This window comes from Tachypleus tridentatus, chromosome 7 (assembly GCF_004210375.1).
Source record: "Tachypleus tridentatus isolate NWPU-2018 chromosome 7, ASM421037v1, whole genome shotgun sequence".
NCBI classification, from domain to species: Eukaryota; Metazoa; Arthropoda; class Merostomata; order Xiphosura; family Limulidae; genus Tachypleus; species Tachypleus tridentatus.
In genome coordinates, this window is record NC_134831.1 from 149014413 (window position 1) to 149033246 (window position 18834).

Sequence of the window (18834 nt, forward strand, 5' to 3'; positions counted from 1 at the left end):
AATCAAATTGCTTTATTAGATGGTTTCTCTAACCAAAACCACTTTGTGCTGGGTTCTTCTGATAGCTCCTTAATGGTTAGCTCAACCATGGTTTCCTTGTTTGAATTAACTCCAGTTATTCTCTCCTATACTTCTCCCCTTATTACCCACCCTCCTTCATGAACCCCAGTCATGAGTTATATATACTGCATTTCATGTTATCCTTCTTCAGGCCTGGCTTTTATCTGGTCCTTTGCAAGGAGTTCAGGTTTCTCCCGTCATCTAGCTTTCCATTAGGCTCAGTCTATATGTTTGTCTTCCATGGATATGTATCAATGATGGTGGAAAGTCTTTCACACATGGTCCTATTCTCAAGGATTTTCAGCTTCTAAACCTACTGTGGCTGTTTTGTTTGAGTTATTGATATATTGTTTTTGACTAGGGGGTCTTTGATATCCTCAGTTTCAGGTTATTGGGCAACCTTGTCCTATACCTTTCATCTTTCCTGTTGCTGTAGAGTCTTTGCTTTATTTGTCCTTATCATGTTAATCCATTACTTCCAGATTTATCACCCTCTCCAACAACTTAATCTTCCTGACTGGGATGTTAATATGGTCCTCCATTCCTTTATTTTAGCACCATTGCAGCCTCTTTTCTTGTGTTCTGTGTTTCACTTTTTGCAGAAAGCATATTTCTTTCTCCCCTTGACCTGTGGTCATTGACCATCTGAGTTGTTCACCATTGATCTTACACCACTATGCCCCCCGCTAGTACAGCGGTATGTCTACGGATTTACAATGCTAAAATCAGGGGTTCGATTCCCCTCGGTGGGCTCAGCAGATAGCCCAATGTGGCTTTGCTATAAGAAAACACACACTTACACCACTACACCTATCTTTTCCTTTATCTGGAAAATTCCTTCCTCATGTAAACTTCAGAGTCCTGTGAGGGTAACTCCACCTTTTTTGCCTATTTTTCTTCTCCCAATCTCTCATCTTAATGCAGACAGACTTCTGTGAATGCCCTTTGTTGCTATATTGTATATTATTTATCCCATAGCAGACCTCTTCACCTCGAGCTCTATTTCCTTCTGGACTCACCAACTGGGTTTGCCACTGATTCAGTTGGTTTATTTCTCATTGTTCTCTTTCTAGATGAATTCATTCAGAGTACCTTTTCATCTGATTTGTCACTCATATTTTCCTTTGTTTCTTGTCTTTGTTAGCCACTGGAGGAAATCCTGCAATTGGCCATGTGGACCACACCTAGCACATCCATGTTCCATTATTTACATCATATTGTGGTTTTGACTCCTTCAGGTTTTTGCCTCCCACCTGTGGTTTTAGTGCTTTACCTTAATGCTTTATTTTATTTCTGGGGCCTACCTTTCCTACCTTCATTATGTGGATCCTGCTCTGTGGTAAGTGGTGCCTTTCCAGGTATTGTGCAGTTCAAAATCTGCACTGTACAGCCATGTTGACTCACACCATTACTTTTCAGTGCTCACTGTTGAGATGGGGTGTTTCACAAGATCATTTGAAGGTGAATAATCTCATGATGTTATTTCATGAACTTGTCCATACCATTTTTGGACTTCATGGCAAAAGTATAATGAGATAGCTGACCATCACTATCATATCTTCATTGAATAAATTGAAATGTTATACTTTTCAAAATACGGTTTTGTGATCACCCATTGCACTGTTTCAGGTGATGACGTTCCTCTGAACTCTTTTAACATATTTTCACCCCCTTTCTTCAGTTAGGGTATGGGTGTCCTTACTACCTACCAGTTCCAAGCCACTAAAGTGATCAACTGTGGAGGCACCCTGTAGAATATTGCACAATAAAAAAGACAGTACTATTCTGTGCAGAGTAGGATAGTGGTTTTCTGCTAGTGTATGCCATGTACTTTATACAATTACTACAGAGTGAAAGAGAATTACAGCTCTTCTTTTATTCTACCCCTATTTGGATGTCAGTTCCACATGGCTGGGTTTTGGATTTAGAGTGTAGCAATCATTTTAAGTCCTCATGCATGATCAAGGTTGTCTGTCTTCGTTCCTCAGTTGTACTCCCCCTATGTTGTGCGTAACAGTGGGGGTAAGAGGATTTGTTCTGGTTCTATTTTTTTGCTATTTCTCATGCATCATTGTTTGAGAATGATATTGCTTATCAGTTGGTTCAAGTGGGTTTTACTGTTAGGGAAGAAGATTCTCTTTTCGTGGGTATCCTTTCAATACCAAATGTCAGGTTCCCAGTTTGAGATATTTCTCAAATAACAAGTATTATGCCCTGAGGCAAAAGTGATTCTAGATTCTCTCTGGCCCCTGCAGCTTTAGGTAAAGATGGTCTAATCCTCATCCTACTTACATATAGATGTCAGTTCCAAGTGGCTTGGGGTTTTGAAGTAGTTGATTTATTGAGTATGAGCAGCAGCACCTTAGCCACAGTTCACCATGGGGCTCATTCTTTGTTTACTCACTTTCTGCTTTGTGGGATTGACTTGTGTATATGTATTTAAGGGCTCAGGTACTTATCCTCCATCATTTTGATTTACTTCTATCCTTTTTATGCCAATTTCCTCTTCTCTTTACAAATGGGTGAATAATATACCAGGATAGAAATGGTGTAGTTACCCCCTTCATATCTTTCAATTTGACTCTCTTATCTACAGAGGTATCATTTAGACACTTTTGAGGTGTATGCCTGTTCTTCCCTGGCACCAGTCCTACCTCCTAATCAGTGTGGAATTCTAGTTGATCTTGTGATAAGAGGGAAATATTGTATCAGAAGTTATTATTTTCCTTTACTGAAGATGTGTTTTCAATAGGTACTTTTTGCCACTCGACTGACACTTCCCACACTCTTCCAGTGCTTCAATCTCCTGCCAAACTTTGAAGTGATAATTAGGTAGAGGCATTCAGAGGGAGTGTCATGTGTCATGGGAGTATACTCTGCTCCTATTGTTGGAGAGGTGACACATAATGATTTACATGAGAGATACATTGGAATTACTTGCTTCTAATAGGAGAAGAGGAAGGCTTATGTTAAGAGTAAAGAAAAAGTTTACTAATAAGGGGCAGCAATGAACATGAATAGTTAAGGTTGCGAGTGGAGGGAAGTACCTATCAGAATTACATTTTTACTATAGGAAAATCAAAACTTCTGAGTATCCTTTGCACATTGCCAATCATGAGTCACTTACTCATAGTTCTCTGCTCTCCAAATTTTCAATGACTCATTGAAATGTTAAACAATCTTATATAAGCTCTGGTTTCTCATCAAAGTGTAGGGAAGATCTTCAATATTTAAGAGATAAGTACCTGTTTGAAATGCATTTTAGCTCTAAAAGTATAAAAAATAATACTACCTTTTTTTTGTTCTTATTCCAGAGAAATGTTATCTGGGCCCTTACATTGTTAACAGGAGTTATTTTTATATTTGGTAAGTTAGTTTTAAAATATCTTGGCAATAAAAGATTGGTTCTTGGCTCTAGTATATTTCTTTGGACATTATAAATCAAGGCGGTTTTTATTTTTGAAGTTTTACAACATATTTACCTTATTTTATTTTTATAAATAAATAAGTAATTCACATCAAATTTTATCCATATTGAATAACATTTAGGGGTTGTTTAAAGTAGTTGAAATTTTATTTTGTGGCTTGCATTATATCTGCTTATTACAATTATACTATAATGTTTCAGAATATTCCAAATAATTCTTGAAGATTCTAGATTATTCTTGAATGTCTTGGTATATTAGTATGGAATATTTTAGCACATTCTGAATTATTGTATTCTGAAATATTTCAGAGTAATCCAAGTTATTATGGTGTTAAAGGACATTCCATATATAAATAATTCATGCTGCCATTTTTTGCTTCTAGAATATTTTGTATGACATGACAGTAATTTCTAGAATTTCTACAAGATAACTTCAGGTCATTCAACCCAGAGAAGGTTATTGAGAGTTTCTTGAACTAGCCCTAACCTCTCTTGGTGATATCCCTTCTTGTGGAGTGTGATTTATAGCAGCTTAAGTATTGATGGCCAGAGTATTATATGCTTTCAAGTCCTAGATGTTTATCAGGCAGGTTAAGATCACTGGCCCTGAGGAAAGAGAACTCTGTGATATCTATAATTTTGTTGTTCAAGTTTATCATAGGATATGGTGTGATCTCCTGATACAATTTCTGTTTCTCACAGTGATTTTAACTTTCTACAATGTCTTGCTAAGCATAAGAAGGTGAATTCTGTTCTTTCAAAATCTGCCTGTCAGAATTTTGCTGGACATCTATGGTATCTCATTTCCTTACTTTTAGAATTTTTTAATTAAGCTGTATTTATATAGACAAAAGAGAAATGATAAAGGATTTACGTGAGAAGGAAAGATGAACTTTGACATTTCAACTAAAGTTTTCATCATGTAAAACACAACAGACATCTTGAGGTGCCTCAAAATTCCACATGGAATTCTAGGTTATTATTCAGGGGTCATGGAAGCTCAAAGACGATTACAGGGGGGACTGCAAACAATTCAACATTGATTATGATAAACAAATAGAAATGCTGAAGGGGGTATGGTTTTATTGAGGAGTGTAATGTCATCATAACAACAAAAAATGAACAGAAACAATTCCTTTTTCAAGTTGTATAAAATCATAGAAGAATCTCTCCTAATAGCAAAAAACAAAAACGTAAATAATGCAAATTCATATAATTATGTAATTATACTATTAAACATGCAGTAAACTAATAATGTACTTTAAATAAATTATTTATAATACTTAAAAAATGTTTATGCACTATATGGTACATATGGTAGCAGGTCACTGCAGTTTAGAACTTCTGTTTTATTGAGCAATCTCTAACTGTTGTTCAAAATGGATAAAGTTTGACATTTAATGTTTTTTTGTGCATTTGAAACAAAATTAGGGAGTGAGGATTTCAGAATTTTTAATTTAAAATTTTACCTGCAAATAAGAATCAGCCTATAAAACATTTGTTGTACATTTTTCATTCACTGATAATACACTGTTTTTGTAAAGAAAGCAGTTTGTAGGTGAATTATAAATGAACTTAATTGTTAATAATTTCTATTTATTGCATGCTGGTAAAACATTTGATAATATATACAAGGGATAATTTTTTTCAAAGGCTAATGTACATGTTGTCAAAGAAACACAAAAAATGACTTGAGAGCAGATGATTAATTCATAATATTTTTGTAGTTACTAGTGAAAAGTACTGTTTGTTACATAATAAATGAAACATTGAATTAAAGTAATTTATTTTCAGTAATTTGATTAAGAAGATTAAGAGTTTGCCAAAATAACGTGTCTCTATAATACAAGTTTATGGATGTGGTATTGAAATTATTAAAATACTGAAGTATGGCAAACATAGTGGTCCTCTGAAATATGTTTTGTGTAGAAAAATACATTTCATTAGCTCCCAGCAAACATAGCCTTTAGTATGCTAATGAATTATGATAGATAAATATTAGTAGTTCTAATTAGACTGAACAGTATTATAGATTTCTTGCATTTTGAATGTAAAATTTCAGGTATCTTAAATTAGTTTTGAAAAGAAAACATACTGAGTTAATGCACTGTTGTTGTTACATCCTGTTAACAAATTAGACTGTTGATCTTCAGAACAAACTTTACCACATCTACAGCTTTCCTGGTGAAAAAGAATTTGGAAGGATTTCATTTTGAAATCTCTCTCTCTTTTTTTTTTTTGTCTTTACTAGTACTCATATTTGCATATTCTGGGGCTAGTAACACTATTTTGCATTGTTTTAAGAATGAAGATAAATTGTTTTATATGACTGAATGTTAAGATCACATTCATGACTTGCCCTCAGTTAAACAAGAGTAACTTTTGAGTGTTGTGGATAAATAATAATCAACTACAGATGGATAAACCAGATGGTTTCTTTGTTTTTTAGCATTGATATCTGGTGGAGCATAACTGATAAGTTTACTAGTTTCTGACTTGCCTTATTACTTTAAAGCAACATGTGCTTGCAACCACTAGAGAATACATTTCATAAGGTTTTCATGCCGTTTTTAGGATTTCTGTTAGAAATCTTTTACTGTATTCACTGCAAGGATTGCTACTGGCAAATTGTGCATAGTGGCTAGACTAAAATAAAATGTTTACCAATATTGGAGTTTTTAGTGTCTATTGCACTTAAGATTACTTTTAGTTCTGAAGCAAAGTACAATGCAACAAGCCCTGGTCTTAGACTTGTTTCCTTGATATGGCATTTTAAATATTAGATGTAAACAGCAGACCCATTATTTGTAACCAATTCATGAGAAGAGTCATTAGCAGAAGCTTTAATATAGTTCCTAAAGTATTACCCTAATCTTTGTAGTTGGCAGGAGAGTGGAAATGGATAGGAATTGCATTGTCAGGTTATGTTTTCTTGTGAAAGTATATATAGGTAACCAAGTAGGGACATTATTTAGTTAACCGACTGGTGATGAACACTCCAGCTGACTAAGAGGTTCTAGCAATTCTCTTTCTAACCATAGAAAATAGTAAATGTACTAAAACTGTGAAATGTAATAGGTAAGAAAAACAGGTGGCTGATTATTTCTTCTTGTTATAAAATATTATTAAGTAAAAACAGTTACATAAAGGTAGTACAAAACAAGTAAAGATTTGCTTAAAAAATATAGTAAGAAAAATGTAATTAGAAAGATGTTTATGAATTTTTTATTGTATTTTGGATGTGTGAAAATTTTATTTTTATATATTTAGTAATTGTTTTGTTATTTTATAGCTTTATGTCCAGTCGTTTGTGGACAGTATATCTTTACTATATTTCAGCTAAAGGAAATTGTAAGTCTCATGTAGATTCCATTATATTATTGTTAGAATACAAAACATGTTTTTATGAGTGGTTAATATCTTTAGTAAGGTGACTTTTTAAGCTCAGAAAATCGAAGAAATAAAAAGTGAAATTATTTGAAGATGATTGAATCATTCATATAAAAAAAACAGATGGGATTGTAATGATTTTAACATAAAAATATCATAAACATATAATAATGTTACGATAGTTTACAGGCTGTTGTGTATGTTAAATGACTTATTTTTTGTTCCTATGTGTAGTATACAGTGTTATAACTAATATTTTTTAAGTGCCTACATTATCAATTTGTGTGTTTATAGATAAGTAATTATTCTTTAAGAGTTTAAGTTGTATGTTATATTAATGGAGTTCAAAATGTTTAAAATATATACAAAATGGAATTTTTTTTTTAGTGTCACTTATGGGTTATTAAATTTTATGGACATCAGTGATAAACAATGAAGCATAAAAGAACGTGATTCTTTAGTTAAGCCTAGTTGAATATTTCTAACACTTTTTTGTAATTTTTTTTCAGGTTAGTGCTTTTATTCTTTCTCCCTTTGAAGAAATCCTAAGTGTTCTCAGTGGATATGTGGCCCTGGGATTTATTCTTATTATTTTCTATCAAATGTCTTTGCTGTTCAGATTTTTTTTTGCAAGTTGGTGCATAGGATTATGCTATCTGGGTCTGAAGATTTTTCATCTGATTGTATTAGAAGCTGTTTTCTTCCCAGTGTTTTGTGGGATTTGGCTTGACTTTTGTTCATTGGTAAGCTGTACAGGTATCTTTCATATTATTAGCACACTATAGTAACTTGGAATTAATTTATATGTTATAATATAATTTGACTAATAAGATGTTTCTTAACATAGAAATTTTAGAACAGTATGATTTGTTACTTGTGACTTAGAATTACTAATACACTGTAAAACATGTTTTGCTAAGGTAGAATTAATACTACATGCTGGTGTTAGGCATAGAATTTAGATTTGAAGATTAAAAATTATCATATACGAGTGTGTGTGTGTGTGCATGTACATATATAAATATGTGTGTGTGTGTGTATATATATCTCAGAAAATGTTGTAACAGGCCAGAAAATATACAACTTATACTTTGTAACCTAACAATGCAAATAATTAATATTATTTATAAAATAACCATTAGTTTGTTGAATAAATCTCATGATTTTTACAAATTAATGTGACTGTTACAAAATGAGGACATAAATAACGTTCAAGTTTCTTTAGTGTGGTCATTTTTGGCATCAGTAACAGTTTGGCATCTTTGGGGCATTGTGTATATGAATTTTATCAATCTCTGGTGTGACTTTATTTCATTTGTTGAGGTTGTGTTTATGAGGTTTTCTTTAGCACAGTTGATATACTTGTCAAGCATAGAATTTCAATAATTCCAATACAATATCTTATCTCTTTTCACATAATAGCTTTTCTTGACTTGTACTATTCTCTGTATGTGGATATTTTTAATATCCATTAACCTTCTATCCTCACATGAAGCAGCTGTATAACTGTATGTAAATGAGCATGCAACAACCTTCCACCAGTAGATCAACACAACTCTTAGCACAGCTGTCTTCCTCTATGCAGATTAATTCATTTTCACTTCTTGTTTGGCATCTGTGGTGTTAAAACATGTTTTGAAATATTGAAATTTTACAACAGTATGATAGATCTCTACTGAATTGGGCATATATTAATTTCCAGTTAAATCTAAAGTTACATAAAATATAAAACAGTTGATGATGAAAAATTCTTTTTTCACTGAATATGCTTATTTGTAAATTGCAATTAAAGAAACTCAGTAATTGAATATATTCGGGAAACTTAGGCTCTTTCTTTAGGGTTGAACAGGGGAAATTGTAATTTTATGATAAATTTAATTGATGTTATTAATCTCTAGTTTTTATTTTTTCAGTCTGTTACTGGTAGAACTTCCCAAGATATTAAAAATAGCTTCAAGTCTTCTCCAAAGTTATCTGTGTTGGTTTACTGGATGGTTGGTGTTACTATGGTTTACATCTTCTCTTCCTTCATTGTGTTATTGCGTGATATACTACAACAAAAATCTTGCAGATTTCTTCCATCACTCTATGACCTGGAATTCTCTGCAGTACATAATGTAAGTTAGTAGTAAACACTGCTAGTTTGGTTTTATTTGAATTTTAACATGTGAACATGGGATAAGTTTCAGGATCTGAATGTCTCTTAAGTGTAGTTAGTGACATTTTACAGATCTGAATATGATAGACATTAGATTTCCAGTTTGTATCTAGTTATGTTATTCTCTTACAGTTGAGTTTAGTTACACAGAAAAGCAACTTATTACTTTTACAGTTCATAATGTCATCAGTTTTCCAGGAAGTAAAGGAAGTGCTTGTGTTTTTCACTCTTTATATGGCAGTTACATGGTTGATGATCTGTTTTCCTGCTTGGTCTATTACTAAGTATTTGCCAACGGTTCTACCTTTCTGTATACCACTTTCTAGGTAAGTATAGCATTCATGTGCAGAAGGAGTACATTTTATAGTTATATCAGAGTTTGTGAGTTATTATTTTTATGCAGTTAAGTTGCAGTTTCCCCAGAATTTCTTAAATTTGTTTTTTAGATATATTACCCTCAGAAGGGTGATCTATTATCATGTGGATGGTGCTTTCCAACCATCTACAAACTGAAACAGAATTCTACCAGCTAGGTAAAAGTGTTTAGTGGCAAACATTGTTACTAATTGTAAATAGAGGACACAAATATTGTTTTTGCATAATTAAACAACATTGTGTATTAAATGTATGATATAAACAAAAAAATTCTTTTATGTGAGCAACCAACTTATTAAGCCCTAATTTATCAAATAAATGATGCATTTACAATAATTGTTTATCAGCAGTTAAAACAGCTAAACAATTAAACAACTGATTAGTTGATTAAGTAGAAGCTGTTGTGTTTAATTGTAACTAATTTATCTTGTAAAATGTGTTATGTAAATGAATTTATTTTTATTTAATTTTAAATATAAGCTAGATTAATTTTAAAAAGGGCATTAAATATTGTTTCGTTAAAAGAGATAGACTAGACATTGTAATGGAAAATACTACTTGCTTTCCTATAATCAGTTGTTCAAAATTAAAGATGGCTATATATGAATGCTAGGAGGTCTCTAATGTAGTAGTTTAAGTCACATACACATAAAGTGCCATTCGAATTGAAAATTACATTTGCTTTCTGAATGCAAGATGTTTTATTTTATACACAAACTTGAAACGCCTATAGTTTACCTTAATTTGGCCACCTCTGTTTCAGTTTTTAAGTTTATATAGTAAATTCAAAGTGTGAAACCAAAGTGTGTGTCTTTATATATATATATATATATATATGCAAATTGAATATTTAAAATGATAAGACACTAGAAGTTGTGGTACAAAACCTTTTTATATTTGATTTTTTTTAGTGAGGAAATAGTGAATGAACTGTCTCTAGAAATTGTGATCCTGCAAGTTTTCCTGCCATTAATGTTTGATAAAAATCTGTTTTATCAACTCTTTAAATCATTCATCAGTGGTTGGATATTCAATGTATTGTATCATCTTGGTATTCATCTTTGTTTTTCTGGAACAAGAGTCATTTATAAGCAGGTAGGTTTTAACAAATATATTGGTGAATTAAACAAGAAAGGTTTTGTAGGAAAAAAAAAGAAAAAAATCACAAATTTGATGACGAATTTATGTTTTCTAGCATGTTCATGTTAGATTCCAGGTGACAGTTTGATTATGAGGCAGTTTAAACTGTGGTGTGTGATTCCATAAATATTATGTTTCATTATTCTTGTGATATGTGGTACTGTACTTGTGTTATCCACATTATTTACAGAGCTTTAACTGAATCACTGTAGTTATTAACCCTCTAGTTACAGACTTGGTTGATGTGAACAACCTTGTAACCCTTAAGTCACCGGTTTCTATACGATAACAATAATATGTTTTATTTATTAAATTTTACATTTATTATGTTTATTATATAACATTCATTATATTTAAAGTAATATTTATTAAATTTATTAATTAAGTATTTTTACTAAAAATCATAAGTGAAAATATGGAATCAGTGGTAATTGCTCTGAGTGCAAAGTGATTTTCCTGCTGAGATTAGAAATAATTTTCTTCATCTGAAAATTGTCTGATTGGATAATTTTTAAAGCCTTTTAAATAAATATTAAACTTTTCTTTTTTCAGTAAAACTTTATCTTTTATCTGTTATTTTCACTACCCAAGTTGTACATGCATTCAGTCAACTTGACTGACCTTGTAACTGCCGTGAAGAAATACAAAATAAATCTAAATTGCCCTTTGTTTTCTATCTAGAAAGATTGCAAATTGTAATACAAAACGACAATTATTTATCCTAAATAGCTTAAAGATTATAACAGTATACTTCTAAATATACATGATTGTATTGTTATTACCCTTTGGCCTATGTCTAATACTCTTGCCACACAAAGCAATAAATCACTTGGAAAATGTGTAGATCACATTACCATATGGAATGATGTAACACACAAACTGCTAGTGAGAATACCTCATAAGAATTTGCATTATATTTCATTATCTTACCTAATATGTTTCACATTTTTATATTTTAGCTACTTTTTTTTTCATTTCTCTCAGTTACTGGTGAAATTTAAGCCTTCTTTTATATTCTACTGGTACTAATACTTAAATAATGCATCTAAGAAGACAGAACACACAATAATTACATGCACAAAATAAAAAACATTCTATAATTATAATAATTTATTTGGGTTTATATCTATGACATAAAAGCTTTTAAAAATTTAGTAGAGCTTGTTGATTTAGATCAGTAATACAGGGTGTTCGGAAAGTCACTGTGCACTTTTATATTTATTAACAGACATGTTTCAGTATAGAATACAGGAAGTAAATATGAATGACAATTATGAACAATGTTGAAAGTGACCCCTGCTGGCATCAATAGAGGCTTGAATCCTTCTTATTTTGTTTCTAAGCACCGCTATCAGTTGCTGGCTTGAAATAGACTGAATGAATGCTGTTATCGCTGCTTTCAAGTCATCCAGAGTGAGTGGATGATCTTGATACACTGCTGCTCCCCATAGATAAAAGTCTGGTGGATTAAGATCTGGTAAGCGTGGGGGCCACATGTCTTTGGAAATAATGTGGTCTCAAAAAATTCCTTTAATAACTGCATAGATCTGTAAGATGTGTGGGCAGTAGCACCATCCTGTTGAAACCATGAGTAATTAATTTCATCACTTGTCATCTGACCGATGAAGGTGTGAAGAATCTCTGAACAATAGTGCTTGCTGTTTATTGTGTTCATAAAGAAAATAGGGCCAACAATTCGATGTCTGGAGATCACAACCCACACACCAACCTTGAAATCATGTAGGGGTGTTTCATGCAAACTGTGAGGATTATCGAATGACCACAATCTTGAATTTTGTGAATTAACGTAACCCGAGAGATGGAACCATGCTTCGTCGGTGAAAAAGGTCACATCTAACACATTAGCTGTATTCTCTTCGATAAATCGGTTAAACCATCTGCAATAGCATATTCGTTTTTCATTATCAGTTGCTTCCAGTTCTTGTACTACCATTATTTTGTATGGGAAGAGCTTTAATTTCTTTCTGACAGCCTTATGAGCAGTTCCAAAACCAATATCATACTGCTGAGCTAACTTTCGTAATGATTTCAATGTACTCTGCATCACACTGTCAGAAATATCCAACATTTTCTCCTCCGATAGCTTTGCTGGCCTTCCACAGCGTTTGGCATCATCCACTGATCCTGTTTCTCGAAACTTATCAACAAGGTTATGAACTGCATTGCGATGTGGAACAGGTGTATCTAGGAATTTTTCAGGAAATCGCTGTTGCACCACATCTGTGTATCTACTACCTTCTCGGAATACGTGTTCGACGAGCCATACACATTCTTCAGTTGTTTAAACCATATTGGGATCAAAATCTGAAATATAATAAAATATGATTACAAAACTGCACAGTGACTTTCCGAACACCCTGTAGTAACTTTTTAAACAGGAGAGGAAGGAAGTAGGCAATAGTTTGTAAAGAAAATGATGTGATATAATAAATACATCAATTGATAAATTACAACCTTGACTTTTTATTGATTACAAATGATATAGTATAAAATGTCAAAGAGAACTATTAGCAACTTGTGAAAGAGGGGGATGTGCTAGTTGGGCGTGGCAAGTCAGCCTGATAGCTATAAAAAATATGCTTTGCCTTAGTTATATCTATATTATAATTATAATTTAATTCCATACTTTTCAGTGGGGTGTTAAACAAAGTAGAGAAAAGGGAAGATATACAGAAGATATGTCACAATTTTCAAACAGGGGAAAAGAGGATTTTTTAAAATGTTTCTTTATAACATTTTTAAAAATAATTTACATTTTATGCAATTTAAAATTTGATTTATTAACTGGATTTTGATGTTAAGTTTATTTGTACACAATGATAATAAAAAAGTAATTATATTTGGAATATAAAAGTCATGACATGCACACTTTGATCTACCCATATTGAGAGTGTTAAGAAGTGATATTATGTGTAGACTCTGATTTTGTGAGTGATCAACCTTATGGATCTGATATTGATGTCTGAATTATAAAATTCAGTTTAGTTCTTTCAAATGTAGAATATGTGTGGATTGAATTATGTTTTCATTGTATTCTTGGAGTGTCTAAAATGGAGGATATTATATATGGTAATGTGTATTTTTTAAAAAATAAAAGAGTATAAACATTTATAGCAAAATCTAAGTGCTCAGTTATCTAGCATCATTCAACAAGTATGGGGAACCACTCACTCTTGGTTCAGACTGTCAGTGATCTTATTCACAGAGGGATGGGGGACATTTATTTGTTTTTGTGGTGTTTCTCTGGGAGATTCAGAGTCTTGAATGTTTTCAGATAATTTAGATTCTCTTTTTCATCTGCCTTCTTTTGTTCTATTTTTTTTCAAATGGTAAGCGAAACCACAGCCCAGGGAATGGGCTTGGAGAAATCAGGCTCTTTTTCTTTTGTTGATCCATTGAGTGTGTGATGTTTTGTGTCTTTCACCAGTTGAAATTGAGCCTGTACCTTACTTATTGGCTGAAAGATCAGAGCAGATACTTAGTTTTTCCTTCATCCACTGACTTTGTGGTTAAAAGAGGGAAATTTTCTGGTAATTTATATAAAGAGATAGCTATTTATTATCTGCCACAGTTGTTGAAACTATGTGATTTAGCTTACCACTGTCAGATGGTACCATATTCCAACTCTCAAAGAGTATGTCTGCTCTTGTAAGATAGGCGTTCTTGAGTGGAGTTTGTAGTTTACCTAGATAGATCAATGCTTTCTAGTGGAACAGCAGCAAGTTCACTGAATTGCAATTATATAGTCCATTGTGTTGTTTTCCTAACACTAAATTTGTTGAAGACTCTCATGATCACCAAGTCCATTGATGGCTAGCTGGAACCATTTTTAGCATGCACATTAGTTTGATTTTGGGCTTCTTCATTGACTTCTCTGTTGCCATTGGTGTACAATAGTTGTATCCTGCTCAAGGGTACTGACCACTGACATCAGTTCCTTGGTCCATTGATACCTACAATAGATTCTGTCCATAACCAAGGGTTCTGCTGCTGGTTCAGATTGCTACCTGCAATGTCAGTGTCAATTGTATGCCATTAGGGTTTGTGGAGGTTTGATTTAGAGAATTTCTGGACATGTATTAAATCGTCACCACAGATTCATTGGCACCACACATCTATATGTCAATAATAGTCATTATGTTACATTTTTACCTCCATTATCCACCCAACATGTTCAATTTTCATCTACCACAGATGGTTGGATTTTGTAAATTAATTCTCTAGCTATCAGAGTTTGGTTGGTATGGGTAGAGAGAAAGAAAGTCATGCCAGTTATTTTGGAGTTTTATTCCTGTCTTCTTGTGCTTGCTAAAGTGACAGAATGGCTGGTATGGGTATTAACACTTTTATTGATAAGCATAAAACAATGTTTCAACCTTCCTAGGTCATATTTAGGTCATTTTCCAGGGCATCTTTTTTGTTAACCTGAAGATGACCTAGGAAGGTTGAAATGTTGTTCACTGCTTATCAATAAAAGTGTTAATATCCAAGACAGGTGGTTGGTATTCAGTCATCAATATTTTTCATTTATATCAATTCCTATATTCTCCAAGGTTCACAAGTGTCTCATTTCTCACTTTGAGTTGCCATTTTTTACTAGGATTGTGAATGTCCAAGTTTGATGTCATCAGCTCCTATCTACACATTGCCATAGTGGTGGCATCCTGCCACTATTGGCATGTTTTGTGTACAAGGTTCAGGGTTTTTACGTTCCAACTGGCATTGATACCACATGGATTCTGCTGAATTGTGAGAGCAGTTTCTTATCATCTTCATTCCCTAACTCTGTGCATACATTGTTTCATGTATGACTGGCTATTTCTGGCATCATCTTGTCCACATCTAGATTCTACTTTCAGAAACAACCAAGGCAGACTTCATTTTCAGAGCTGAAGCATCTGTTGTTGCTCTAACTTAATATGTCATCACTCTGAGTATTTTGTTCATTATGTCACGAATTTCAGGGTCTATGCAAAGAAGAAGAGACTTCCCTACACAATGTTTTAGACCTTCTTATCCTTCAAAGGGTGATGCTTCATGGTCTGGGCTCATTTAGGGGAAAATCATCAGGCTTCAATCCGACAACTACATAATGGTGTCTTTCATTTCCTATCAAAGGGGTACTTTGTGACTTAGTGCAGGGCCTTTTGTTTTCAGACCTTGGATCTCCTTTCTCAGGAACACACTAGTCTGTCACCCTAATAACTTGCCTTGTTCCACAGGAGATGACTGCAGTAACAAATTCATCGTCTTGCCCCAAACAGATTCTCTCAACAGCATCCATTCTGCATCATGAGGTTTTCTGTTAGATTGGTTCTAATTTTGGAACATTAAACTACTGGCAATTTGGTCAGCAGTGCTTCATCTTTGGGCTTTGGCAATGGATGCATTTCATTAGGATGAGACAGAATTGCAATTCTAGGCATTCCCACCAATTTGTATGTTAGCCAAGGTACTAACTATGATTATTTCTATCCATTGTCAGGTCCTTTGATTGTACCTCCTTGGCAATTATCCCTTGTTTCTGCTTCTGTAATACTTTCAGGAGTGCCCAGATCTTCAACTTTCTCTTTGGCCATTTTTGTGGAGGCAGCCATGATCTGACATGATACCAACTATCCAGAAGCTCATGCTTCAGGCATGGAGGTTAGGCAGCCTTTCATACAATGTCAGGGTTTAATTTCTCAGGTTGTCATGTGACTTAGTCTTTAATTAGTCCCACGATGGACATTTGCCAATGGAAATGGTGCATATGTCAGCAAAGTTGTATTTAGAGGAGGTTGAACTTCTTTCATTGAGTAGAGCTAACAATAACTTTTTTTTTTTGACCTGGCTCTTCCTTCTGAGGGCTTTGCATCTTCCACAACTTCCCTTTATAAGGTGGCCTTATCAGCTACTGTTCAATACTCAAGACAAAGATTCTTTAAGTGCCTATTACTCCCTGGCTTCCTCAGATCATTTTTGAGTCCTTTATTCTAAATTACCATTCCAGCTTCCTAACTGGTTTATTAAGATGACATTACAGGCCCTTTCTTAACATATTTGAGACCTTAGCCTAATGTACCATATATCATCTTTCTCTGAATATTTATTTTCATTGCTGCTGACCTTCAGACATCACCAATTGGAATGGTTTTCATTGTTTATGTACAGGATGTTTTATCATTCTACCTATGTCTTTAGACCAGTTCTTCTTCCCTAAGACACTGTCAGCCAGGGAGGAAGGGGGATAAATCCTTTTCACCAATTAATCTGATCACTGTTTTCCACTTCTATAACTGAATGGATTTTGATCATTTGTTATATCCAGTGAAGATCTTAATCGTTTTGTTGCCCACACTAGTGCCTTTAGAGATGCTAGACAATTTTTTATTCATTGGAATCATTCAGTTCCCAGGTTTTTCTGTGGTTACATTGACAATGTGATTATTAAATTGATCCATATCACTTATTTTGGGCTCTCTTTGAAGGTGAGGTGACTTCTTGAGTTGCATCTAATCAGATTCATGACATTTCTATGTCTTTAATGGCCCAGTTGAATTGCCTGCTAAAGGATTTTTTTTGGGCTAGTATATGGACCTTCCCCAATAGTTTTATCATGCATACTTGCATAATCTGGCAGTATCATCATATGAGGATTTTTGAATATCTCTATAACTATTGTAATCACTTTCACTAGAGTTACAAAGGGGTGAGAATTTACATTGTTACTCTTATCTTTACCTTTCAGGGTTCTTTAACTTTTTTTCACAGAATCCTACTTTGTAGTGAGTGTTACCCAAACAGGTGTGCTTTTGGCAAACCAATTCTGCACTAGAAACTACTAATTCAATATACTTTATCTGGGTTGCAACATGCTATGTAGAAATGGTTTTCCTAAAGATTGCTTAGAGTTTGACTGGATTGTGTTACTGTACTGTGCTGGATACTTTGTGAACTATCATGAGTAAAGCATGAGTGGATCCAGTCTGTCTCTGCTTATCATTGGATTGAATAAAATAGGATCTGTTTGCTTTTAAAAGTTTGGAGAACTTTATTTAACTGTTGCACTGTTTCCAAAGTACTGTTCCTCAGCACTCCCATGTGTACATTACCCCCAAATTTCACTAGAGGAGCCCCTCGGTGTGGATTCCTGTACGTGGTGAGGGGACCTCCCAGGGAAGGTTCTGTTCTATCTGGTTACCTTCTCTGGGATCTAAACATCCACCCACGTGTTTGCTGTGCGTGGCGACCCGTGAAGGGGAAGAGAGGATCCTGGTGGTTGAGGGGTCCAACCCTAACACACCACTTTGGCCTCGAATTCCTGTAGACGGGCGGCCTTTGGGTGGCCCCCCTTGGGTCAATCGGCTGGTCCACTTGGGCTAGAGTCAACCAAGTACCAGTGTTGGAAGTTCTCAACGGGTGTTGTGGACATTGTGCCTGATGCTGCTGTTTGGGTATAGTGCTCACGAAACCCTGGCGTTGCTGCATTGTCCTTGCGTGACTTTGTAGTGCGTCCCCTTGTAGGGCTCCATGGTGGGTGGGGTCAGTGGGTACCGAAATTTTTTCTTTTTCCTATGGATCCTCTAAAAAATTTAAATAAAATTGTAAAAAAACAGTCAATGGGTAAGCAACCACGTCTTGAATACTCAGAACAGCAATCTTCAACATCAGTAACACACGTACCTCATTTTCTTATATTACATTCTCTTTTGGAAAACCTTTAGGGCAAATGTCCCCTTTTTTTATTCAAAAGGGACTAGAGGGACTTGCTGGCTCTCCAAAATCAGTAAAGAAACTTCGATCTGGTGACATACTGGTTGAAACATCCACATCCCAACACAGTGAACTCCTCTTGAATTCAAAGGCAATTGGGGATATACCTATTGAGGTTACACCCCATGCTACCTTGAATTCTTCAGGAGGAGTTATTGTTGAAAGGGATTTGAAGAACGTTCCCGAGTCAGAGATTCTCGCTGGTCTCTCCACTCAAGGAGTTTCTGCAGTGAGGCATCTCCACTGCAAAGATGGAATTACACTGCCAACAAATACCCTCGTTTTAACATTTACTTCACCACGTGCACCTGCCACCATCAAGGCAGGTTATCTCATTGCAGGGTTCGGCCATACATACCAAACCCTCTTCGATGTTTCCAATGTCAGAGATTCGGCCACTCAAAGACATCCTGTCGTGGTTCCCTGACATGTACTCGTTGTGGAGGCAAGGACCACGCGTATGACTGTGACATGAACCCACATTGTGTAAACTGCAATGGTTCTCACC

The 18834-nt window shown here is 34.3% G+C and overlaps 1 protein-coding gene across 2 annotated transcripts in view; it reads left to right on the plus strand.

The window, feature by feature from the left end:
• The window catches only part of LOC143256882 (E3 ubiquitin-protein ligase MARCHF6-like), an 89766-nt gene that overhangs the window by 31783 nt on the left and 39149 nt on the right, over window positions 1–18834 (plus strand). For both annotated transcript variants that reach the window (XM_076514692.1, XM_076514691.1), the window contains exons 10-15: window positions 3375–3426; window positions 6780–6838; window positions 7387–7620; window positions 8791–8994; window positions 9210–9361; window positions 10322–10505. In XM_076514692.1, coding sequence (XP_076370807.1) covers window positions 3375–3426; window positions 6780–6838; window positions 7387–7620; window positions 8791–8994; window positions 9210–9361; window positions 10322–10505 — 885 coding nt within the window. The remainder of the gene's footprint in view (window positions 1–3374; window positions 3427–6779; window positions 6839–7386; window positions 7621–8790; window positions 8995–9209; window positions 9362–10321; window positions 10506–18834) is intronic.